Source organism: Pan troglodytes, chromosome 2, assembly GCF_028858775.2.
Source record: "Pan troglodytes isolate AG18354 chromosome 2, NHGRI_mPanTro3-v2.0_pri, whole genome shotgun sequence".
Taxonomy (NCBI): Eukaryota; Metazoa; Chordata; class Mammalia; order Primates; family Hominidae; genus Pan; species Pan troglodytes.
Window position 1 is genome coordinate 21,022,211 of NC_086015.1, and position 27,019 is coordinate 21,049,229.

The 27,019-nt window shown below is 38.4% G+C and overlaps 1 protein-coding gene across 6 annotated transcripts in view; it reads left to right on the forward strand.

Annotated features, from left to right (window-relative positions):
- PLCL2 (phospholipase C like 2) overlaps positions 1 to 27,019 on the forward strand; it is a 247,265-nt gene that overhangs the window by 187,544 nt on the left and 32,702 nt on the right. For all 6 annotated transcript variants that reach the window (XM_054680392.2, XM_054680393.2, XM_526146.8 and 3 more), the window contains one exon: positions 14,566 to 14,641. In XM_054680392.2, the coding sequence (XP_054536367.1) occupies positions 14,566 to 14,641 (76 nt within the window). The remainder of the gene's footprint in view (positions 1 to 14,565; positions 14,642 to 27,019) is intronic.

Consider the following 27,019-nt stretch of genomic DNA (forward strand, 5'->3'; position numbering starts at 1 on the left):
GGAGACTAATCCCATGAAACCCTCTCCCACCTGAGGAATGGGAAAGATGCTCTGAAGCCTCTGGATTCCCACACCTTACTGTTGTTTATGCTATTCACCTCCTTCTTATACTCGTCACAACTTATAATTATACATTCATTAGCTTGATCCTTTTTTTCTTCTTTTTTTTTTTTGAGACAGGGTTTCGCTCCTGTCACCCAGGCTGGATTGCAGTGACGAACTGTTGACTCACTGCAGCCTCTGCCTCCTGGGCTCAAACAATTCTCCTGCCTCAGCCTCCTGAGTAGTTGGGACTACAGGCACGCACCAGCATGCCCGGCTCATTTTGTTGTTTTGTTTCTTTGCAGAGGTGGGGTTTTGCCATGTTGCTCAGGCTGGTCTTGAACTTCTGAGCTCAAACAATCCACTCACCTCAGCCTCCCAAAGTGCTGGGAATTCCTTTTTTAAAAGTACCTCTCTTCCTCTCCCTGAAATCTGAGCTCCAGGATAACAGGGCCCATGTGTCCTATGCAACATTGCGTTCTCAGCACCGACAGCAGAACCTGGCACACAGCAGGTACTCAAAATCCATTTTTGGTGAATGAATGAAAATAACCTTGATCTCCAGGACACAGATATCAGGTGCCCTTCTTACCCTACATGTCTTTCCCATATGTCCCTGTATTCCCCGAACTTGATTTTTATTTCCATGCACACAAAATGCCTTGGGGAAGAGGGCGCAGAGGGTGGAGTGGCTGCTCTTCCAGTCTTAGGTCTGTATGGAAGCACTCATGTTCTAAGGCAGTGAGGGCTGGCTTTGCTGGTCCAAGAAGAGGAGGATGCCTGAGGTGCTTGGACAACTCCAGATGCTTGTAGGGAGAGAGGGACCAGAGGCAGGAGAGGCTGGTCCTGAGAAGGAAGATCTCAGCATCCCAGCTCCTGGATCTTTCACCTCTTGTTCAGACCCTAGATGTCTCCCCAGCTTTTATCAGAAGATCCTTTATCCTATCTGCAATTCCCTCCTTAAAGATTCGTATGCCCTTAAAAAAAAAAAGAAAGAAAAAGAAAAAAACAACTATATAGAAGAGCTTAGTGCAGAAGAGAGGAGGAGGAAAATGTGAGCGCCCCTAGTTATTCACCTGGCTATGATAGGAGAGAAACCTGGTTCAGTTAAGCTGCCTGAGGTGGGAACATCCCTCATATGTGTACAGTGTTTTATGATTTTTTCCCAAGCATGCTCATAAATCAATTGTTACATGAGCTAATAGTCAGAGGCTGTGGTGTACAATGATGTTAGCACATGGACTGGGGTCACACCAGAAAAGGGAAGCCTTGGGTAGGGATAGGGTCTGTTTGAGCTGAGCAGAGAAATTCTTGAAAGCCAGATAGCCACTTTCCCCCAACTGCTACAGGCCCCCACTCTCCAACACCTACCGACCCTGGTGAGTGAGCCAAAACACATCTCCCAGGGAAGAAAGCCTTGGCTCCCCTTCCCCTCAACCACACACAGCATCCACCAGCTGTAGCTCCACCTTGGGAAATCCTTGTCTTCATCCTTATCTCACCTGCCACCATGAGCTGGCTCCCAGGGCAACAGAAGATATTCCCTGGCATGTTTTGCAAAGGGCACATCTTAATAAGAACAGTGGTATATTCACAGACCACCCAGGTAGGTATGCATGGAGTGTGAACACCTATGCACAAGACTGCACCCTAGGAAGCAGATGAGCCCCTGCTAATGAGCTAGCTCCTGCACTAGTGCTTGCTTGTGTGACTGGGGGCAAGGCTGTTTCTCTCATTTTTTTAAGAAATGGGGTCTCGCTATGTTACCCAGGCTGGTCTTGAACTCCTGGCCTTAAGCGATCCTCCAACCTCAACCTCCTAAAGTGCTGGGATTACAGGTGTGAGCCCCTGTGCCCAGCCCAAACCTATTTTTTAAACTCTACAATGGGCATTAGATCACAACCTCAAAGGATTATAAGACTATGTACCTGTAAATAGCCTAGAACATAATAAATACTCAATAAATCATTGTCATTATGATTGTCATGATTAGTTTTCAAAGGCTGGTTGCATATAGCTCCTGAAGCTTGAAGACCTTTGTGTGAGTTTATTTTAACATCACTGCATATTCCAGAGCAGCATTTGTCATGCCCCACTTTGTTATTTATACAGAGCATGGTTACTCCATTTCATAAAGTCAGGTTTAAAGTTCAAAATGAAAAGCAAAAGGTAAGTTCTCCCATCATCTTGCTAAGCAAGTTGTCTCTCTGCTCTGAAAGGGGAAGATACCAGAACATGTGAGTTATGTGGTCAACATCAGGAAGAACGCCACACCTGGGTTTATACAGTAAATACTCTAGTAGCTGCTCAGATGCATTCTTCCAGCTCTGTTATTCCTGGAGAACTGTGGACACTCTGCTGTGTTTTAAAAAAGTATTGCTTTTCATTACAGAGAAGTCTTCAATTGCTTTCCTCTTTCAACGAACGTCTATACTTAGTTATCACAGACTTGAGAGAAACTAATGATACTTTACAGTAAGACTATGATTAAATTACCTTCTGTTAATTAGGAGTTTCTAAATCACCTTCATCCCCTTGGAGAAAAGACTTGATGTAAATAGGCAGTAATAAAAGTGGTACTGTGTTTAATTCAAATTGTATCCTTTTAAATTTAATTAATTTAGTAGTAATAGTTTTAAATGAGCATGTCAGAACTAAAGGGTCCTTAGTGACTTGAAAGAGTTAATGTAGCATCCAGAAGTTCCTAATGTACTCTTCAGAAGTAGCTTGCTCACTGAATAATTGGGTTTAACCAGCTCAAGTTCCCCTGTCCTCCCACAGGAATGATTCAGAGCAGGTTTTGAACCATTCTCATCAGTTTTTTGGAGACACTACCCTCCATTCAGGATGTAGCGTCTGAACTCACTATCTTTAATGTTTCCAAGACCAAGGGAGAGACAGTGAGGCCCTGGGCCCTCTTTCCAGGCACTTACTAGAGAGTAAGCCAGCAAAGTGGCTGTGGACTACATCCTCACTGGACTGCACCTGGCTGCTCACAGTACCTTCTAAATTGCTAAATCCCTTCACCTACCCACATCCCTTCCTCCTTTCATGTCTGTAGAGAATACTTGAGCACAAGGCACACATAAATTTCATGCTGTCTGGGATGGGATAAGGATGTCGTGTAAGCACATCATTAATGTAGCTTAGAAAAGCTGAAAAGCGGCTGGGAGAGGATGGGGTTTGTGTATGTGTACATCCTTGAGGTGACCATGGTGCAAAGCAATTTATCATGTGCTGTAAAGTAGATTGTTTAATGTGAGACTATTGTATAAGGTTTCTCACAGTAATCATGTACAAAATGATGTATAGCATACCAAGTTCTCCCCTAACAAGACTTCTGGTCATGTAAGGTTGATAATAAACTAGAGAAGTAAAAGGATTATTATCATTTAAATGCGTGTGGACTTACTGTGTGCACGCTCTTCATATAGAAAAGCATAGCATAATAAATTACCACATAAACTGGTAGAAATTATTATATAGCTTTTCTGGATAGTTTTATAATTGCAGCAGAGTTCCTTTGCAGGGTAGTTTAGGTTCTGTTTTGTTGCTCAATTTTCACTTTTTTTTTTTTTTTTTTTTTTTTTTTGCTTTTCCTATGAATATCAAATTGTTCAGGACCAGAAACTACAAGATCAAATTCAAAACTCCTTCCATTTTTTGAAATTCTGTTTATTTCGTGAAATAAGATTAAATAACATATTTCTTAACTTAAAGTTTTGGTTAAAAACTAAAATTTGAGGTTTAGAAATTTTAAATATTTTCCAAAAATTTAGAGTAGGATAAGTATTTAAAGTATATTCATTGACTTCATAACCAATCTTTTGGTACAACTGGAACCCCTCCAGCGACCTTTTCAAACTATTGCCTCTGGTCTATTTAAATGTATTGGGGACCACATGGAGACTTCTGGTAATGCTAAATCTCAATCTAGAAATAGTAGTGAATGCCTTTTAAATCTAAGTTTGGTTGTGACTTTATGGCTCATTCACTTGTCTGCATAAAAATAAAAATTTCTTACCTGGTTTAAAAGCACAGTTTTTGGTGACATAAACCACCCTAGTGCATTCATTGTTTTGATTCCCCTAAGCTCTGCCTCTGTGATTTTGTTGATTTTTTTTCTTTTAATCCTGTAGATGTGCTTTTTTATTTTTTGCCCACTATCCTCTTTGTGCTGTTTTTCCTTATCTTTGCTCCTTTTTCCTCTCCTCCCAGCCTAACAAATGTGTATTACTAAGGACTTCTAGTGGCTAATATGGGAAGTGCCTCTCAGAAATACCCACAACTGTAAACAGTAGGTCCATGCAGTGCGCATTGGACACACAGCACCTGTGGAAAGTAGGAACCAAAGGCAATAAACTGGTTCTTTTGACTACATGATACTATTTATTTCATGAATGTTATGCTGAATCCAAATGGTTATTGAGTGAATGCAGGAGACACCCATATTACACTTGTATATGATAAGCATATGCCTGTATCTTATGTTTGTATGGTGATTACATTCAGAAACTGCACTTAAAGTTTAACCTGTGAAATATGGCCCCCTTCTAAGTGTGTGAATATGATTATATATTAATTTAGGCTGAGAAGTGATAGAGACATTGATTGTGTTAGAGGAGGCTTTTTATAATTTGAAAATTCAACTAGATACCTACAGATAAGATGGGATGTTATTTTATAGGATTTTATCTGAAATGTAGTACATAAGAGGTTCAGACCGTATCAGGGTTTAGATAAAAGTTATGTAACAGGAAAGACACATTGATCCCTTAGGTACTACCCTAGCTCTGAAGTGAGCTTTATGAAAAGTTAGAGTATATTGGAAAAAGTTAAGAGAATAGTTAGCTTCCTACATGTGGACCCGGGGTCACTCTTAATTCATAATTCATTCCAGATTTATATAGCATTTGGCATCTGTTCTCTGGCAAGAAATGATCATTAAAATAGTTGAATACAGTGTTCAGGCAGACTTATATGACAACCAAAACCATGCTTTGAATGTGGCAGAAACTGGAGTTTAACTTAGACTTCAAATAAAATTCCATAGAAGAATTTTGTAAACAAATTTTTTGGAAATATTTTGAAGTATTCTCCCTTCTATAGTAAGTTCTACTACAAATACTTGTTTTGAAAATTCAGACTTGCTTGAATGCAGTTTATATGTTAGGTAACAATTTGAGCATACCAAAAATTTTGCATTTGCATGTGCACAAGTTTGTGTGAACTGAAATTACATACACACCCCTCAAACATCCACCATATTCTTCAATTCACAAAATGTGTTATGAGCTACACCCTCTACATCTTGTGTTACAATTTTCCGTTAGATTTCAGATCACCCTCCTTCCACCACTTCACAGTGACTCACAAGCTACAACTCCTCCAACACCCACTTCCACCAGCAACCTTCAGGTCTTTTTCAAGGTTAAGTGCCATGTTTATTGTAGTATTTTTTCATTCTTTAACCATTTAACATATGCAGAACTGTGATATTGTTTTTATTTGATGTCTTTTTTTATGTGTCACTGCAAAATTTTTTAGCGTTGTGCCCCTAACCCACTTTCCTTATAAGCCCTGTGGTTTTTATTGCACAATTTTGTATAGTGAGGTGAGTTTTAGGATTGCAGAACTGTCATACTGCAGTTACAGCCGATCCTTGAATAATGTCATTTTGTTCAGCATCATTTCATTATAACACTGAAGAGGAAAAAATAATTGATTCCCAGCTGGGGCCACTTGTATGGAGTTTGCAGGTTCTCCCCACGTCTGTGTAGGTTTCCTCCAGGTACACCAGGTACACCAGTTTCCTCCCACATAGCAAAGATATGAGCTTCAGATGAGTTAGACAATCTTCAGGGTTTCAGTGTGAGTGAGTGTGGATGTGTGTGTGAGTGTGCCCTGCGATGGGATGGCATCCTGTCCAGGGTGGGTTCCCCCTTTTACCCTGACCTGCTGGGATAGGCTCTGGCCACCTTTGATAAGTGGATTGGAATAAGTGGGTTGGAAAATGAATAAATAAATGAATGAATGAATATAAGTTATTGGGAAATAAAAATTTATCAGGTATTTGACATTCATCCAAATGCACGGCAATATTTGTTAACTGTTTTTGAGCTGTGTGGTAGTAGGAGGTTCCTCTGAAAATTTTCATTTTGCAAACATTTGTTGATTTAATACACCACCACTATGACTACTGTCACGAATTCACCACAAATTGATTAAATAATGATCTTACTTGTTTTCATTAATCTTTCTTAAATGTATGTATAGTTCACATTTATTTCAGCATTTAAAATTAGAAGTGTTTTGATCTTTATTGAGAAGTTTGATGACGTTTTTGTGACCAGAAATACGCCATGGAAACTTAACCCTTGTTTATATCAGTTAGCCTAGGGTAAAATTGGTTTCATTGTACCTTGTTCACTGAAAGTCACAGTTTCCAAGAAGCTGTCCATGTTAAGAGAAGACTTAACTGTATATTCTCCACAGTTACTCAAGATCACCAAATGACCAGATCCGCAGCTTCCAATACTGTGGACTCACTCTCCTTCCAGCACCTCTCTCTGTACACGCCTGTAAATGTTTAGCATCCTTGTTCTTTTCCTGCCCTCGGACCACTCTTGCACCTGTCATACTAGTTATTATTCTCTCTGCTTATTCCAGTGATTCTGGAGCATCATGCAACATTCATTCATCTTTAAAATTTCTCCCTCAGAAATGTAGACATTCTTTCATCTCAGCCACTACCTCTGTGGAGAAAATTTTCAATTATCCAGTGCCAGAACCAAGCTGTCACATAATTTCCGGTTGCTACTCGAGGTTCTTAGACTTCCCTATTGTAACCACCAGTTCAATTCAACTAAGCTGGAAGTTCACATCCTAAATGCGTTAACATACTTAAAGGAACCGTAAAGCACTCTATAACTGTGGGGTGTGTAACATGTTTAGTTGTAAACTGTAAAGCACTCTGTAACTGTGGGGTGTGTAACATGTTTAGTTGTAAACTGTAAAGCACTCTATAATTGTAAGGTGTGTTACAATTTTTCTTATCCTGACCAGTTTTCCTCTCTTATCTTGGCTCTTCCTTCTGTGCCCACAGCAAATCAGCCTTGGAGTCCTCCTCCATGTAATGTCTTCATGTCATCCTTTCTTTCCCAGCCCCTCTGCTGCCTCTCATGTCTCTCATATAGCAGTGGCCCCCACCTGCTTCCTGTTCCCACTTTTGTGCCATCTCCCATTTCTTCCTTCACACTGATGCTTGTTCATGGTTCTGAAATTTTACTTTGTTCATAACACCTCTGCTTAAAATTGTCAAGGGTTTGTGATTAAATTCAAACTCTACAGTGTAGAAGTTTATATCTTATCCAATCTGGCCCTCACTCCTTTTCTATCCATGTTTCCTTACTTTCTCTAATATGAGTTGAGGTGCCTAGAAAGCTTAACAATATTTTACATGATTTCAAGTCCTGGCCTTCCGCATCATGCCTGCAGCGGGGTCCTGTGTGTGGCAGCACCCAAATATGCTCCTCTGTATGTTTGTTAACAGTTGAGTAGTGCTTTTTATCAAGCGCATCTCAAGTTCTTTCTATAACTTTCTTTTATATAGGGTTTTTTCCCCCCTATAATTTGCGTAGTGGAAGATGTGGTAGTGGAAATGAAGTTTCATAAGAAACCTAGGACAAGTTACTCTGGAAACGGTTTGTTATTTAGAAAGTGTTTTCATAGTGACCTTGCTGGAAGGGAGGATGACCACAGCTCTTAATGATATGGCAGACCTCGGCCCCTGGATAGGCACCAGCTCTCTGTCCTCCCCACAGTGGACTGCAGCCACAATGCTCCCCCCATGTGAGATGGAAAGGGGAGCTGGGTTTAATTGTAGCGCACAGCTGGCCAAAGACCTCTACAGCAATAATCTTTCAGTATTTCAGTGTAAATTTGTGACTTATATTATGTTCAAGTATTTAAAAGTACGTTGTATTTTCCAACAATAACTTTATAAATGGTGCCTCTTCCATTAGTTCAACTTTGTAACATTTTTCTGTACTTGGAAGCTTTAGTAAAGGAAAAACTTACCTCTGGATTTCAGTTGAGAAGTCTCAAATCCCGATGTTTTAGAATCAAACCAAAATTCTTCACCCGCACAGTAATAATTATTTTAAAGTGTTAAAAAGAGAGATTATATTGTTAACTCAGAGAGGTGTTTCTTTCAAGAGTGCAGAAAAAAGCACCAAAGCTTACAAATTCCCAAGGGCATCTTGATCTTACTTTCTGTCCCATTCATGGCATTAGTGAACTAACTGGCTTTGCAGGGCCAAACAGCACAAGGCTGACCACCCACTAGGGACGTTGAGCTTTAAGAGGCTGTTTTAGTCCATTTTGTGTTGTTGAAACAGAATATCACAGCCTGCGCAATTTATAAAAACTGAAACTTATTTTCTCACAGTTCTGGAGGCTGAGACGTCCAAAATCAAGGCTCAGTATCTGGTGAAGGTCTTCTGAGTGGCTCCTCACGTGGTGGGAGACAGAAGGGCATGCTAGCTGAATGCTGTGTGAAACCTCTTTTATAAGGACCTTAATCCCATTGACTAGGAAGGAGCCATCATGGCTTCATCACCTTTTAAAGGCCCTGCCTATTAATACGATCACATTGACAATACTTGAATTTTGAAGGGGACACATTTAAACCATAACAGAGGCTGCCATTCAGAAAATTCTGACTAGATAGGAAAACATTACTTTGGATTGAATTAGTTCCTATTTTCTGAAAACCTTATCCATGATCACATTTGCTATTCTGTATTCATCCCTGGAGTCCAGAGAAGCAAGTCCTGCTTTGGTCCAGTCCTCCCAAGGTCATCCTGAGCCTGGTGGTGCCTGAAGCCACATCTTGCCACCTGGGCGTTTACTGGTCCACTGAGGCCTATCATGGATCTCCAAGGTGGTCATGGCAGTTTGGGGGGCATTCAGTGGTTAGGGCCAGGTGTATACTGCACCATTTTTGTAAGTCCATTGGCATGTTTGAGAATGATAATCTTTACATTTTTTGAGTTTGGAAAGATACTTCCCTGTTATGTGTCAAGTAATCATAGAATCCATGTGAAAGAACAAAGTTTTTTTACTGTCTAGCCTTTTTCTTTTATAGCAACTTTAGGACTTCTCAGACTTTGTAACTTCATTAGAAACAGCTACAACAGAAGATGCAGTAGCCACATCTGTGTTGAGTAGGACAGGCAAAGAAAGCAGTTTAGAGTTTGGGATTTTCTATCTGAAACTGAGATTCAAAACAAGATAAAGAGGAAAAAAATCTAGAATTCAGATGTTATTACTAAAATTTCTTTCACCCAAGTATTTAAAATTATTGACAAACTACTTTTATAATTATTAACAAAATCTGTGTTCTTAAGATGAAGGGCAATTCAGTGAATTGTCTGAAATCAGACATAGGGTCCTTATATAAAACCGCAGACTTGCTTATTCTGAAAATGGAATTTTCCTAGTTGATAAGCAAGTTTCAAAACAGAATATGAAGGAGCAGTCTATAGAAATCTAGTAATATATAATATATTTATGTAATAATAACCCTTCTCATAGCTGTATCTATAAACAGAGAAGTTTACTTTACACTAACATGGGAGTTACTTTCAAATCATAGCACTCTGATGAAAGGCATATCTGGTTTCTTTCCAGCTTAATAAAATATAAATTTTCATTTTTACTTTGCCTTTAGTTAAAATTTCCTGCTTTTCATCTGCTCAAATTCTACATTAAAATCTTATATTAGAGGTGATCAAATTTATGAAATAGACTTCTAGGCTATGTTACATCCATAGATTTTCCAAACACTTTAGTTCCAGAAATGTAGGAGGTACTGGTAATAGACCAGTGATATAAAATCCATTAGCAACAACTATATAAAAGCATCTTGCCCTAGAAAAAACAATATAAGCATCCATGTGGCGAGTTAGGCTGGCAGCAGGGTGTCTGATTGCTGTGCCAAGACTTACACCTGTGTGTTTATAGGGGCTTGATGAAATTCATGCATTTGCATTAATGCAAATAATGCTTATATAATTAACCATTCTATTTGGCCTTGCATTCTAGTGACATATCAGTGTAATATACACAGAGAAAACAAGATAAAGTAGTTTTTTCCTTTGGCTCATGCATCAATATTACTACCTGCACATCTGTTTTTGTCTAATCTGAGATGCTTATTCTAGTAGTTTCACATTAAATATAAATTATTTATTATTTATAATAATGAATTGTAAAATAGAGCCAAGTAATTTATTGCTGTCATTTTAAAATGTTTTCTCAAAGTGCTTTATAGAAACATTGTTCTAAAAAACAACTTTGGGTCAATGTTAGTAGCTGAGATGATATTACTATTGTAATTGTGTGTAGCACCTTTTAGGAGTTACAAAATTTCCTCTGCTTTTGTGCTTTCTTCGGATTGAAAAGGCCTTTCCTCTTCACTTGTGCAGTTGCCACTCATGTGTCAAGACCTATTATGGTTTTGTGGGAAAAGCAGAGGCTTCAAGACCAAACAGAATACCAGTTTCATGACTTACTAATTACAGTTATTTTGCCTATAATACCAGATTACCTTGAAAGGTTGCTTATGTTTCAGGTAGGTCTTCAGTGTTCATGTGTGTAAAACTAACCTCATAATTACTCACCTCACATGGATAATGTGATCAGTAAATAAAATAGAAAGCACCAAGTACATACTGATGCAGAGATGTTGAATCACTTTCATCTTGATTCATTCAACCAACACTTGTACTATTTATAATCACAGCTTGTTATAAAGTAGCAGACCCAGACAGAAAGTGGCCCCTGCTAGATCAGCTGGTGGCCCCATGTTGCCTCTGCTGCATCCTCAGTGCCATGTGCACTACATTCAATCATAATTGATGGCAGAATGAAAGGGAAACATCAGCCTGCTGAGTAGGGGCCTGAAGGCCCATCGTCTAACCTGTCCTCTAAGCCTGCTGGACTCTTCACCTGGTGTTGCTATAGGAGCCCACAGTCCTGAGAGCTTCCTTAAGAGTACCTAGAGGAGCTCTTAGACTCAAGGAGAATTTATGCAATAGTGCAAAAGTTGAAGATTAATATATGCCTGTTAAGAACAAGAACTATGAACTGTTAACCATACATTAATTTAATTATAAATATGTACCCCAAAACTATAAAAAGATACTTCCTTCTGAAGCAAGTAGTACAAATATTTTATAACAGGTGTGACAACATGAATCATCTCTGCTGAGGTCTGGATATGTTTTCTGCCTGCCTTGTCTAAGCTTTGCTCATTGTTTACTATGGGCCTACCTTCTCCTAGGCTGGTTCCTTCTGGAATTCCCCTCTAATACAGTCTGCAAGTGCCTCCTGCTGTTTACTTTCAAGCCTAGGAGGAATGGCTTCTCACTATTTGTGTTCTCCACCCTGAAGTATTAGTCATCTTCATATTTTATATACTACTCATGAATCGGGGGACGATATTCACTGTCATTATCAGCAGAGGAACTTCCTGTATTGAAATCTAAGCCACAAGTGGATCCTTCTGTGGCTGTCAACATGGATACCATTACACTACAAGTGCTTCACCATTAAATATCCCGCCAAAGGGCTGTAGCTTCAGAATATTGAATTTTATCACATCCAATAGCTCACAGGTTACAATAGCAATCCCACCTTTTTAGTTATTCTTTGTGCATCTGTTTTATTTCTGTACCATAGTCCCAGTGCAGCAATTGTTCTTTTTTATATATATATACTTTAAGTTCTAGGGTACATGTGCTTCATTCTCAGCCCTTAGCTCAGGGTCCCACACATAGAGGGCCTCAGTAAACGATTGTCCCAAGAATAAACAAATGATCCTCCAAGTGTTACAGAGTTTAGGAGGCAGATGAGCTTCTATATCTGGACTCTTGAGATGGATGTGCATTTATATTCAGCCTTAACGTATATTTTATAGCTGGAAGGTGCATAATTATTTATCCTTTGGTGATACTTAAACTGGAAGATGATTCTAAGAATAATAATGCAACTTGTTTCTCTGAGCTTCATCACACCCAGCTTTTCAAGTGGAACTAAAATTAGTAATGAGTATTGGAAACATTGCCAGTGAACATATGAAAGGAGGGCATTCAGCTAATTTGGGGCTACCAGAAAATGCTCTGCCAGGCCTCCTGGATAAATGGGGAGTCAGCCGTGACAGCTGCCACTTACAAGTGTCTTCATTGTGCCAGTCGCTCCTCACACATCCTTTCATTTAATCCTCACATCATGAGGTGTAATGTCTTTAATAAGCTTATTTTATGGGTAGGAAATTAGGGTTATGAGGTTAAATATCTTGTCCTAGATGACAAAGCTAATGAGTAATAGAACCAGGATTAGAACCCATGTAAATCTTTGCTCTTTCTGCCGCTACACCACTCCCAAGATGAGTTTCTCATCTGCATGTGTGAGCCTCTGCTTAATGCTGCTGTTTTGTTCTCCTCCACTCCTGCTTTTGCTCCTGTCCTCATTTGTTTAATGACTGGGTTCATTTCCTTGATCATATTTTTTTTTCCTTCTCCTGTTTGAATGATGGGGGCACAGTTGGCCAGTTCTTTGATACTGAGCTGTAACAATCACCATCCTTGCTTGAAGAAGTCCTTGCTTCTTTGTATCTCTCATTTGGCTTGACATCAAAGCTGAAAAAGGTTACTGATGACGGTATGAACCTTTTCAATATGCAAATTATGTAATGGTACAAACGACTTTATATCAGTATAATAAAGTTCTTAACGATTCATTTTTATTGCTGCCTGTTCAATATGTCAAGCTGTAAAATAGAATATTTTAATTTACGGGAATGACTCAGATCTTGAAGAATGAATGTGAAAATACTGAATTCCAAAGTGCAAACTCTGCCATAGGCTGTGGACTTCTTGAGGACAGGGGTTGTATCCTGTAGGTCAGGTATCCCTGGTTTCCACACAGGGACTGCCTGCAGTAGACCCCAGTGATGATTAAAGATACATTATGAAGGCGTAAATAAATGCCTGCCTTGGCCTTTAAACTTTTGATGTTTACCATTTTTTTAGAACTGTGCAAGTTGATAAATACTATCTGACTAAGCTTAAGAAGCTAGTACACTTTTTAAGAGACATGTTGGTTATATTTTAAATAAGCGTAACTTACCAAAATATGGTGGTTTTTGAATTATGCAAATAATCCAACCTGCATATATTTAGTTACTATAAAATAATTACTATGGCAATTAGTGATAAATGCTATAAAGAAAAATAAGGCAGGCCAGGTGAGGTGGCTTATGCCTGTAATGCCAGCACTTGGGAGGCCGAGGTGGGAAGATCACTTGAGCCTAGGAGTGTAAGACCAGCCTGGGCAACATAGCAAGATCCCATCTCTACAGAAAATTTTAAAAATTAGCCAAGCATGGTGGCACACACCTTTAGTCCCAGCTACCTGGGAGATGGAGGCTGGAGGATTACTTGTGCCTAGGAGTTGGAGAGTGCACTGAGCTATGATTGCACCACTGCACTCCAGCCTGGCTGACAGAACAGACCGTGTCTCTTAAAAAAATAAAAAGAAAAAAATGAGGCAGAAATGAAAGGAATGGTTGGGTGTTTATTACTTAAAATATGATGGTCATGTAAAATAGATGAGTAATATTATAATGCAAAATATTTGGATATTTAAATACAAATATGTAAAATTTATACTAAGGTAGATATCATAATTGTACCCATTTGAGCCATGAGACTTGTTTCTGGCTATCCCATTTCCTTTTCATAGTGATTTTAGAGCCAACAAGATTACTTCAGAGGGATCTTTTCCTAGCTTTTTGGTGAGTAAAATAATGGATCAGCTGTTCACTGATTCTTTCCCTTCTTCAAGCTTGGGCTCTTAAAACAAGCACATGCAATTTGGAACAAGAATTCAAATTTGAGCATTTTAAAAATCATTAATAGGAACATAAAAATACTAGTTTTAGAGGTACTATTAGTGATGAATGGTATCAAATAAATAAATGCTATTTTTTAATTCTCATTGTATGTTTTAAACTGAATTTCAGATGAAGACATTTTGGCTGAAATGAGTGAAGTGTGTAGGTGTTGAAGTTTTCTATAAGATGAAGTTGAAAATTTTGTTAAAATGGATAACCAAAAATACAATTTAAAACTCAGATCAGATTTGCGCGCATATTTGTAGCTTTTCACGCTGAAATGAACTCAGTTCAGTATATTAGCTCAGGGTTCAAGTGCAGTGTTGTACTAGCCTCACTGCACTTGGAAAGTAATACTATTCACATCTTGTTTTAACCATTTTGTGGGGGTGTGTGATGTTATCATTTTCACATGCACATTTGAAGTTGAGTAGTGGAAAGTCAGATAAAAAAGCGTTTAATATCATCACATCAGCCTGTTTTAGGAGAAGAGCCTTGTGCATGAATGCAGGAGGGGATCTACTTGTCAGGTGTAATCTCATGTCTGGATGTTCCCTTTGCAGATGATTCAGTCCCTCAAGGCGTTGATTGAAAATGCAGATGCTGTATATGAAAAGATCGTACATTGTCAGAAGGCAGGTAAGTGAAAGTTTGTTTCCTCTCTTTAAATGAAAGTAATAGCATCATATACTTTGCCCCAAAACTATTTCATTTTTTGGATGCTGTATCAAGAAAATCAAATAAGAAAATTATTTTTCTATGGCTAAAGAAAATACCAATTCAGTGGTTCTCAGCCTTGGGTAACAAACTCACCTGAGGGGACCATTCAAAATACATCAACATTGGTCTGAGGTATGGGGCTGGGAATTAATAACTATTTTAAATTCCCAGGTGTTTCTAATGTACAGCCAAAATTGAGAAACTCTGCACTAATCTCTTCTTCAGTGTTAACTGTGTTGCCAGAGCTCCTGCTGGTCACCCGTGACTCTGGTACACAGTAGGATAGGTAAGGCTTGAGTAGAGGGAGACTGGCTTCTTGTAAAGGAGATGGATTCCAGTTACAACCTCCTGACACTTTTTAGTACACTGGCATTTTCACGTGCTGAAAAATTCATTAATTTCACATCCAAATGTTATACCAGATTATAAAATTCTTCTTATATAAACAATCATCCAGTTAATTTTAGCTGTGGTAAAACCAAAAAATTCAGTATTCTGCATTGTAATGAAAATACACAAAATGGAGTTCTTTTAATTTTCTGATTTTTTGAGTGTTGATTTGGGAGATTCTAATATGGAGAATATTTTCAAGTCATAAAAAAAAAATTGTCCTGACTTTCTAAGGTTTTTTTCGTTGCTGTTCTTTAAAACCAAGAAACTATATTGCCTACCCTGAAAAAAAAATCCCTTATCTCAGAAATGAACTTGTTTAAAATAGATTGAAGATAAGGATATGTGTGACTTTTTTTTTCTAATATCTATTGAAAGAGTATTCATATTAGTGACTAATCAACAAACTCCACAATCCCCATCTTGTTTTACTCATCTTGTCAGCAAATATTGTTAGCAAAGTGGTCTTTCTACTTCTAGTCCTTTCCAGGCTAACTCTCCCTACAATCTACATTTAATTATTCAAACACAATTTTTATCTACAACACAATCTACAAATTATTAACACAATCTGCAAATTATTGAACAGGAGATATGGAAGTAAACACAGTAAATATATTGAATACTTATCGTGTGTTACTCAGGAGTCTCAAGTTGGTGTGTGATGCACTGGGGAGACATTGGTGTTTGTGTAGAACAGGAGAGGGACTGAGCTTTCAGGTACTGACCATAATAGCTGTGTGCAGAGAATGTCCATAGGCAGACCTGATGGGAGGCAGTTGGCAATAGATAAGGAAGGTGCTTCTGGAGAGTGAGGGAGGAAGGGAAGGGATGGTGAGCCATCTACCCTCTGCTTTGGGCTGCCTGTCCCCATTCCCTGTGTTTCTACTTAATTAGATTTGCACACATCACTCATCTGCTGAGACTTCTTTCTCTGCCCTCTCTGCCAATCTGTACTTTCTTCTTTTTCAATTATCTCAACAGTCTTCTGGGAGACCTTTCAAGATTCCAGGATTTATGTTACCTAAAGCATTCTATTCAGCCCTTTAAACCTTTAATTTGCTTCAGTTGGTAGGGCTTCTTCAGTTACTGTGTATTTTATTAATGCATTCCATCTTGTAAACAGGATAATAACCTCCTAAAGCACTAAGATTATATATCAAACTGCTCTCTGTATCTTACCCATGACATCTGTTCTAACATTCTGCACAGAGTAGTTGCCCAAATATTAACTAAATATGATTTTATTTTAATTATTTGATTCCATTCAATGCATGTATTGCTATGAAAATTGTGGACTTTGTGGAATTTGAAAAAAAAACTGTTTATCAGAAAAAAAACTATTCAACAATTTGAGTTATTGTCAATTCACTGGTTTATGAAATTTGATAATTTTCAGTATAATGTGGCTTTCTGTTTATGTTTGATTTCAGTAAGGGATACATGTGCTTGTACTTAAAAAGCTGAAGAATCTTATCTATTAGGGATTTTGATTAGGTTGGGGGGAGAATAACCACTGTGTAATGGTTCAAGTTGCTCTGGGTTTAAAGATCTTTAGAAGCGTGTAAAGATTATCTTTTGGTTTCACAGTTACTGATGAACGCCTACACAGCCCTTCTGTTATCCCAAGTACTTATTTTAGAGTCCCTTGATCTTTTGTTTCTCATGTTTACAATTATGGTAAGGACATATAGTCATTAGTCATATGAAGAATTGCTAATTTGTTTTGGGCTCAAAAGACAGTTGCATAAGATCTTACTTTTGATAAGTAATTGTTATTCTGCTTGCCAACAGATATAGGTCACCAAAGTGCTGCAAGAGAGGATTATTTTAGATGTATTTCAAATTTTAAAGCACAAACATATATTTTTATTAGTTAAAACCTTGTTTAAATAACTGAATGGAAATAAAGAGTCAGACATCCACCCCCAAACACATGTTTAAAAATGTCCCCAGTTCAGAAGGGTTCAGGCTCTTGGCTGTGTAATCTATTTTTTACATAGGAACATGCTATGCTGATGTTAGTACTGGGAAGAGGAAGCATGGCAGGAGAGGAATGCTGAGAAGTGAAGACCTCCAGCCAAGGTAGGCTAGGAACCTATGCATCCAAGCAGTGGAGGACCCAAAGGGACCATGGAAAGAGCAGTGGAAACAACTCGGAGATGCGCAGTTGGAGGCAGCCTGCCTGCATAGTCCTCTCTGTTAAGAAGAGAATGCAGTGACACAGAGAGTTGGGGTAAAAGAGAAATTTTAATAATAAAACCATGTTGCTAGGAGTATATAAACGACCCAGTGAGGAGGAAGACATTAATAGATGAGACAGAGATTCAGGATGAAGGATGTGAGGTCAGGAATGAAGTACAGTCATGAAACACTTGACCTTAGAAAGGGAGAAAGGCTCCTCGTCTGAGATAATACAGAAAGCCGTGACATTTAGAAAAATTCTGAAAAAGAGAGGAGTGTTTTCCATTGACGAGGTAAACAGGGAAGTAGTGTCATAGGAGAACACCAACTTTGGGGGTGAGGAAGTGAAAGCGGGGATTCAAGACATGGGCAAGAGTATGGGGACTTTGCTCAGAGTCAGAGATCAGCAGTGCCAGTCAAAGGGACTGATTAAATATCAGATCCTGCAGGGGTGATATGGGATGCGTGAGTCTGGGCCGCCATGGGAGTGAGAAGTGATGTGGCCATGCAAGAATGGGTCTCTATAATTCATAAGCCCAGGCGAACACATGCATACATGTTCTCAAGTAGGGGATTGGTAAGGAACACCAGCAGGAGAGCTGAACAGGAGTCTGCAGAGGGAGAAACATCATAAAAGTTCATTTGTTAGAAATGTATAAAAGTTGGGAAAAGATTTGTCAAATTCTTTCAGGGCCAAAGTCTTTTCCACTTTCTAATATCAGGGCCAAAGTCTTTTCCACTTTCTAATATCTATGTTTTTGTCTCTTTAAACGCCAAAACTGCAGCCCATTTTTGGATTATAATTTCCTTTCTAGTCACTGAATTGGTATGCTTAATAAAGGATAGGAAGACGATCAAGAAGGAAACCCAAATGCTTTCCCTCAGTGAGCTAGGTATTTCTATCAGGTAATTTTAAATGGAAAATAAATTGTTCTCTGGAGGAGGAAAAAAACAAATCAATGACATCCTGTTAAAGATGGTGAATTAACAAATGCTTTTAATCTCTACTCTAAAACCTCATTAAAATGACAGTAGAGGGTTTTTTTTTAAACCACAAATCCATAAGGACAAAGAAATCGGGAGCAACAAAATTCTAGAAACTGAGTAACAGCTGAACAAGTGATAATTGGCTTAGCTGCCCACTCTGGAACCTCAATCTGAAGCTGGTCTTGGGGGGCCTGACACAGCCTGACTCACAGGCCAACCACCAGCTCAGATCTAACCTGGTGACCAGGTACCTCTGGGAACTGGGTTAAAGCTAGTTATAAAAGAGAGGAACTGTCTGGAAGCTGGATTAATTAACACTTAGATCTCTGTGTCCTGACAGTGGGGAGGTTAAAAATAGCAAAATTCTCGTTCTCCATATGGGGAATTTAATAGGTGATGCTTGAAAAACAGTTCTAAGTAAACAATATAAGCATGTTACTTGGAAATATGAACATAAATACTAAGGAAGGGAAACAATCAGCTAAAGGCGTTGAATGTGACTGCTTCTGGGGAGGGAGAATTGTGGACAATTATTTGGTTCTTTACGTACAGGCATAATTCTAGCAAAAATAAAAACTAAATTCGAAGAAAAAAGAAGGAAGGAATCAAGGGGCAAAAGCTGCCACAGGAACTGAGGATGTTCCCAAAGATGTGATCCCACACCCACAAGGCCTGGGAGAGTGTTAGGTTGCAGAGGCGCAAAGAGCCCGCATAGGACACCTGCTGGCTTCCCTGCTTTCATGGGCATGCCTCAGGCAGAGGTGATGCCTGCATGCCTGGGAGGATGAGAGCGTCGTTCCTCTTCTGGCAGGAGAATCTGTTCTGTGCACTTTCAGAATGACTGTTAGGAGGGAGGATCAAACTAAATGAAAGATGACCCAGCCCTCTCCACACCTCTTTAAATGGAAGGTTCTTTGCTAAAAGCTCCAGCGTATTTTCATGCATGGCCAGGGTTGCATCTTCACTGAGTAAAGTGGGATCAAAGAAAATAACTTTCCAAATAATAAAAGCTTTAATTACCCTTCATTTTAATCAATTTAATGGGAAATTTTCAGTGGATCTTATCCATCCCTGCTTTCTTAAATTTGATTTGCCGAAAATAATTTGAACATTTGTTTTAAAGACCCAGGGTCATCTTGAGATGCTGCAGTTTAATGCAGTGATTTCTTGGAGGCTTTAAGTTTGGAGGCCCCTTAACCTGCACACACAGCAGCCTGCCTGCTGTGACTGTTCAGATCTGGACATCGTGTTAATAGTTTAATTCCATCTCCTTTCATTAAACTCTCACTTCCTACTGCTTTGTACTGTATTTCCAACTGTCTGTTTGTATACTGCTCTTGTTTTCTCTTACATTTGCTGCTTCCAGTCTGCTGAGCTGTTGATGTCTCCCCTATGACCAAGCGATTTATCTTACATAAAAGAGGATGAGGCCCCGACACACTCCTGCATGGGGAAAACCAGCAGAATGTCAGGCCAGACCTACATGACCTGGATTTAATTGCTCAGAGACTTTTTTTTTTTTTTCAAACTCCTCAGATCTCAGTGTGCTCCTAGGAGCTGAGGTTATCAGATAAGTAAGCCATCACCATCTATCACTTGGTTCATGCACATCATCTTGCCCAACATAGTAAAGAAAATCATCTGCGAGATTCATTCTGAAAGCACTTCACAAGTGTTCTGTTTGAAAATACAGTTGACCCTTGGACAACACAAGTTTGAACAGCATGGGTCCACATATATGTGAGTTGTTTCAATAAATATACTAAAACATTTTTTGGAGGTTGGCAACAATTTGAAAAAAGATGAAACATGCAGCATGGAAATATCAAAAAATTTAAGAAAAAGATAGGCCACATAAAATATATGTAGGTACTAGTCTATTTTATCATTTACTGCCATAAAATATGCACAGATCTGTTATAAAAGGTTAAAATTTATCAAAACTTATGCACACACTTAAAGCCCATACATGACGTCTTTCACAGTTAAGAAAAATGTAAACAATGTAAGATGCACTATTAACTCATAACTGCTAAAATTAACTCCAAAACATACTTTGCTACTGTAATAATTTCATAGCCACCTCCTGTTGCTGTTGTGCTGAGCTCAAGTGTTGGGAGTATCTGCTTAAAACGCTGTGTGATGCTAATCATCTCTGACTGAGCAGTTTATCATTCCAGTAAGTTGCATTCACAGTAAAAAGTGATCTCTCACAGTTATGGCATATTATTCATCATGTTTAGTGCAATACCATAAACCTTGAGTAACACCATGGGACCTATATGAAGTGCCACTGGTGATACTGTAAGTGCTCCCAAGAAGCAGAGAAGAGTCATGACATTACAAGAAAGAGTTGAATTGCTTAGTATATACCATAGATTGAGGTCTGCAGTTGACTGCTATTTCAGGATAAAGGAATCCAGCATAAGGACTGTTCTAAAAAAAAAAAGAAAAGAAAATTCATGAAGCTATTTTTGCAGCCATACCAGCAGGTATGAAAACCTTGCACTTCTTGTGCAAAGTTTTTTTATCTCACATTGAAAATACAGCTTTTAGGTGGGTACAGGATTGCTATACAAAAGGCACACCTATAGACTAATATGATTTAAAAAAAAGTGAAGTCATTATATGACAATTTAAAGTAAAGGATCCAAAGCTAGAGAATTTAATGCCAGCAAAGGATGGTTTGATAATTTTAGAAAGAGGTTTGGCTTAAAAAATGTCAAGGTAATAGGCGAAGCAGCTTCTGTCAACCAGCAGGCAGCAGACAAGTTCCCAGATGCCATTAAGAAAATCATTGAGTCAAATTATCCTTGTTTGCAGATAATATGATCTTATGTTTGGAAAAGCCTAAAGACTCCACCAAAAATCTGTTAGAACTGATAAACAAATGCAGTAAAGCTGTAGGATACAAAATCAGCATGCAAAAATCAGTAGCATTTCTATATGCCAACAGTGAACAATTTGAAAAGGAAATTTAAAAAGTAATCCCACTTAAAATAGCCCCAAATAAAATTAAATACCTAGGAATTAACTTAAAGAAGTGAAACATCTCTATAATGAAAACTATAAAACACTAATGAAAGAAATTAAAGAGGGTACACATAAAAAAATGGAAAGATATTCCATGTTCATGGATTGGAAGAATCAATATTGTTAAAATGTCCATACTACCCAAAGCAATATACAGATTCAATACAATCGCTATCAAAATTCCAATGACATTCTTCATGGAAATTGAAAAAAAAAATCCTAACATTTATATGGAACCCCTAAAGACCCAGAATATTCAAAGCTATCTGGAGTAAAAAGAACAATACTGGAGGAATCATATTACCTGCCTTCAAATAATACTGCAGAGTTATAGTAATCAAAATCGCATGATAATGGTATAAAAGCAGACACATAGACCAATGGAACAGAATAGAGAACCCAGAAAGAAATCCACACACCTACAATGAACTCATTTTGACAAGGGTGTCAAGATTATACAGTGGGGAAAACACAGTGTCTTCAGTAAATCGTGCAGGGAAAACTGGATATCCATATGCAGAAGAATGAAACTAGACCCGTATCTCTCTCCTTATACAGAAATCAAATCAAAATTTAAATCTGTGACATCAAACTGTGAAACTACTGCAAGAAAACATTGGGGAAACTTTCCAGGCATTGGATTAGGCAACGATTTCTTGAGTAATACCCTACAAGCACAGGCAACCAAAGCAAAAATGAACAAATGGGATCACATCAAGTTAAAAGGCTTCCACACAGTAAAGGAAACAAACAACAAAATGGAGAAATAACACACTGAATGGGACAAGGAATTAATAACCCGAGTATATAAGGAGCTCAAACAACTCTGTAGGAAAAAAAGTCTAATAATCCAATTTTAAAATGGGAAAAAGGTTTAATAGGAATTTCTCAAAAGAAGTCATACAAATGAAAAACAGTCATATGAAAAGGTGCTCAATATCATTGATCCTCAGACAAATGCAAATCAAAACTAAATGAGATATCATCTCACTGCAGTTAAAATGGCTTTTATCCAAAAGTCAGTCAATAACAAATTCTGGCGAGGCTGTGGAGAAAAGGGAACCCTCATACATTGTTGGTGGGAATGTAAATTAGTACAACCATTATGGAGAGCAGTTTGAAGGTTCCTCAAAAAAACTAAAAATAGAGCTACCATATGATCGAGCAATCCCACTGCTGCATGTATACCCAAAAGAAAGGAAATCAGTATATCAAAGAGATACCTGCACTCCCATGATTTTTGCAGCATTGTTCACACTAGCCAAGATGTGGAAGCAACCTAAGCATCTACCAACAGTTGAATGGATATTGTGTGTGATACTTATACACAATGGAGTGCTGTTCAGCCATGGAAAAGAATGAGATCCTATCATTTGCAACATGGATGGAACTGGAAGTCATTATGTTAAGTGGAATAAGCCAAGCACAGAAAGACAAACATCACATGTTCCCAATTATTTTTGGAATCTAAAAATCAAAACAATTGAACTTATGGAGATAGAGAATGGAAAGATGGTTATCCGAGGCTGGGAAAGGCAATGGGAGGTCAGGGCGGGGGAGGTGGGGATGGTTAATGCGTACCAAAAAAAAAAAAGTTAGGAAGAATGAGTAAGACCTAGTATTTGATAGCACAACAGGGGTGCTGTAGTCATTAATAATTTTATTGTATATTTTAAAACAATGAAAAGAGTATTATAGGATTGTTTGTAACACAAATGATAAATGCTTATTAAGTGGATAGATATTCCATTTTCCATTATTATGCATTACATGCCTGTATCAAAACATGTCACGTACCCCATAAGTATATATACCTGCTATGCACCTATAAAAATTTAAAATAAAAATAAAATTTAAAAAAACCATTGAGGAGAAAGGATATCTGCCTGAACAGGTGTTTAATGCAGCTGAAAGTACCCTGTTCTGGGGGGAAAAAAAAGTCACAGTGGAGAATTGTTAGTAAGGAAGAGAAGCAAACAGCAGGATTTAGGGCAGGAAAGGATAGGCTAACTCTACTGTTTTGTGCAGATGCAGTCAGGTTTATGGTCAGGACTGGCCCCATCTATAAAGCTGCTAATGCCCAAGCCTTAAAGGGGAAAGATAAACACCAGCTGCCAGTCTTTTGGTTGTGCAACATGGAGGCCTGAACAACAAGAGCTTCTTCTATATTAGTTTCATTGATGCTTTGTTCCTGAAGTCAGGAAGTACCTTGCCAGTAAGGGAATGCCTTTTAATTTTCTTTTGATATTGGACAATGCCCTTGGTCACCCAGAACCCCATGAGTTCAACACTGAAAGCCATGAAATGGTCTCTTTTCCCCCAAGCACAATGTCTCCAAGTCAGCATGTAGATTAAAGGGTCATAAGTACCTTTAAGGCTCATTACAGAGGATGCTATATGGAAAGGATTGTTAATGCTGTGGAAGAGAACCCCCGATAGAGAGGACATCATACATGTTTAGAAGGATTCAAAATCCTGTTGAAGATACCATTGTTGCTACAGAAAAATCCATGAAAGTCATCAAGTCCAAAACGATAAATTCCTGCTGGAGAAAACTGTCCAGATTTCCTGGACATTTCTCTGCCTCATTTTCCTTCTTCTAAGAGGCAGTGGATTATGTGATTCCCTGATGGCCCTATGCCTTTTAAATTGCAGTGAACTAAGATCAGTTACATAAACAGCAATTTGGGAATGGCTGGATTACAGTTACTGAAAAAGATTAAAAGATTAAACAAGTCATCCCATACAATGTTACAGGACACATAAATTGTAGCCCATCATCATTAGTTTGAAGGAGGAAAGTTAACACTTTGAAGATGAGACACAGGAAACCTGCATCAGACTCCCAGGCCCCATTTGAAATCCACAGCATCTTTTCTCTTAAAGACTGGATATTGAACCACCACATCTTCTTTTAGGCATTTACTAATTAATTAACTAATAATTAGTGAAGTCAAGGGAAGAAAAGAAGTAGCAAGGTCCTCAGTGGCCTCTTTCTCATTTTAATTCCCTCACAAAGGACCTTCATCACTGATGAGGGATGGCAGAGGAAATGACCACAAAGACAACAACTAGGCCAACTCATTCAGAGCAAAAACTTCAAAATAAGCAACTGGTCTCTAGAAACCGCTGTCTCACCACACCTCAACCGTCCCTGTAACCTTCACCCTAATTCTGCTCTAAGATTCCCACATCATATATTCACAGAGTCATGCAAAGAAAAGAAGGATTCCCACATCAACTTTCACACGAATGTTATTTTTCATACGTGTGGTCAGAATCCCCTGGGAATGCTTGTTGAAAATGCAGTCTCTTTACATCATTCCCAAAATATTGACCATCTGGGAGTGAGACTCAGGAATTTGCATTGTGGTGAGCACATTCAGGTTTTGAGAACTTCTCTTTTGAGGGTAGAGCAGAGCAGGCCCTCTTCTGAGTTCATGCTCTTTCCCTAAGCCTCTCTCCTCTGTCTCTCCACAGGGAGAGTGTGAGTGACTGCTCAGACTCAGGCATGCACCAGCTGTGTGATTGAATGACAGCAAAATTATCTTTCTAGAGCAGCATAGAACATAGCTTTCACCAGTGACATTTCCCCAGTGCCACAAATGAAGGGGAGGGAAGTTTTGGGGACACTTGCCCTTCCTGGGGTACCTGTTCTGTGATTAAATCCCAACACCGTGCTCTCTTGTCACATCTTCCTCACTCCTTCCTTCGTAAACCCATGGAGTCTCTGAAAGCATCCCCTTGTATTTAAATAGCAACTCTCAGGGTCATCTCAGCAGATGTTCTGCTCAAGAGGGGTCACGAGTAACTCTCAGGCTGTTTTTAACTCTGGCACTTGCATAAATAAACCATTTGGTTATGAGAATTCCCATTATAATTTCTGATTAAAGCTGAGAAGAACTACAATTCAAGTAAAGTCCACAGACAAAATGAATCACCTTTCTCATACAAATACCAGAAGGTTATATATATACACACATGTATGTGTGTATATTAGGTATCCTTAGGTTTAATATAAAGTGATTTGGCCCAGATTATCTCTAAGGCTTTTCCAGCTCTCAAATTCTATGGTCTACAAATCCTGTAGTATATTATAAATATATAAGGGATTGTAAAAGGGAATATATAAATAATTGAATAAAAGTGAACAAATGCATTCTAAGAATGTTTTAACAGTATTTGGAGATAAACTTTCTTATAATAATAAGGAATATAAAGCAACTTCAATTAACCCATGTTCTTTTAGTATAGGTCACTGTATTCTCATTATAGGTCAGTGCTGTGTCAACAACATATTAACATATTAAAGAAAAAACACAGTCATGCATTTGTGGAATTTGTTTCATGACAAGTTATTATACTAATTACTTATTGGAGATGCAAAAAAAAGGATAATAATGTCTGTACCATCATGGAAAGTTACAATAAAACACAACCAAGTGAGTGGTATAGATAACAGGTATAAATGAAATTTGAAGAAAGGAGCAGTCTCAGAGGCTTTTGTTGTTAGGAAAGGAGGTGGAGCTTGAACTAGGGCCTTGAGGGAATGCAGGATTTGTATAAGTTAAGCAGAAGGAACAGGGCATTTTAGATGGGCCAAAGCTTAGCAGACTTTATCATCAAGGTGTACTTTCAGTGCACATGAAATATATTGTCCTGGCTGAAGGGAAATATTTGCTTCAGGAAACAGTAAAAATTAGGTTGGAAATACAGGCTGGGCCCAATTATGGAAGCCTTTTAACTCAAGTCTAAAACATTTGGGATTGATTTTTTTTAAGCCAACATTTACTAAAGCCTAATTCATGCAACACTAGTCATGTTCCTTGGGCAAAGGACTTCATCATCAAATTTTTATAATGCAACTTATCCCCTTTGGAGATTCTCAGTACACATTAGCATGCTAAATATCCTTCATTTTTAACTCAGCATTTCTCAAACTTATTTGGTGATAAAGCCCTTGTCTCAAGTTCTATCTGTCAGTGTCTTAAATACTTCAGGAAACTGTTACAAGCAGTGAGGTCACTAGATAGTTTAGGACTCACTCGGGGACTCAGTGATTGGTTCTGTCTCCTCTGCCCTCCATGTTCATATATTACTCCCAGCAAAAGAATGTGAATGCCTGAATTATTAGTTTAGGAAGAAGTTGGTTGTGAAGGTCTGTTTCAGGTTTGACACATATGAGATCACAGTAGGATGCTCAAATGGAAATAGCTAGTAAGTTGTCAAAACAATTATAGTGAAGCTTCAGATAGAGATGAGGCCTACAGATAGAATTGGCTGTCATCCAAATAGAAGGGCCACTTGAGTGGATGAGTTCTCTGTAACAATTGTTTCCTTGTAACACCCCATATAATTTACTTATGCCCATCACTTGTTGTCTGTGTTTCTCCTACTAGAGTGGAAACTCCTTGAGGGCAAGGGACCTTTGTTTGTTCATAACGTTTCCCAAATGCCAAGAACAGTGTTTGGCACAAAGCCAGCACTCAATAAATATCTGTTGAGCTGAATTGAATACAGAATGCCGCATATTTATTTGTTCAACAAACGAGCTCTTACTCTCTGTCTGACCAGGAGCTGGAGATGCCACAGAAAAACGGGATATGGACCCTCCCCTAAGAGGGCTCCAGGTCAAGTATTGGAGACAGGCATCTAAGCCACTCATAAGTGTAAGTGCAGCCTAGGTTGTAAGTGCAGGAGTGA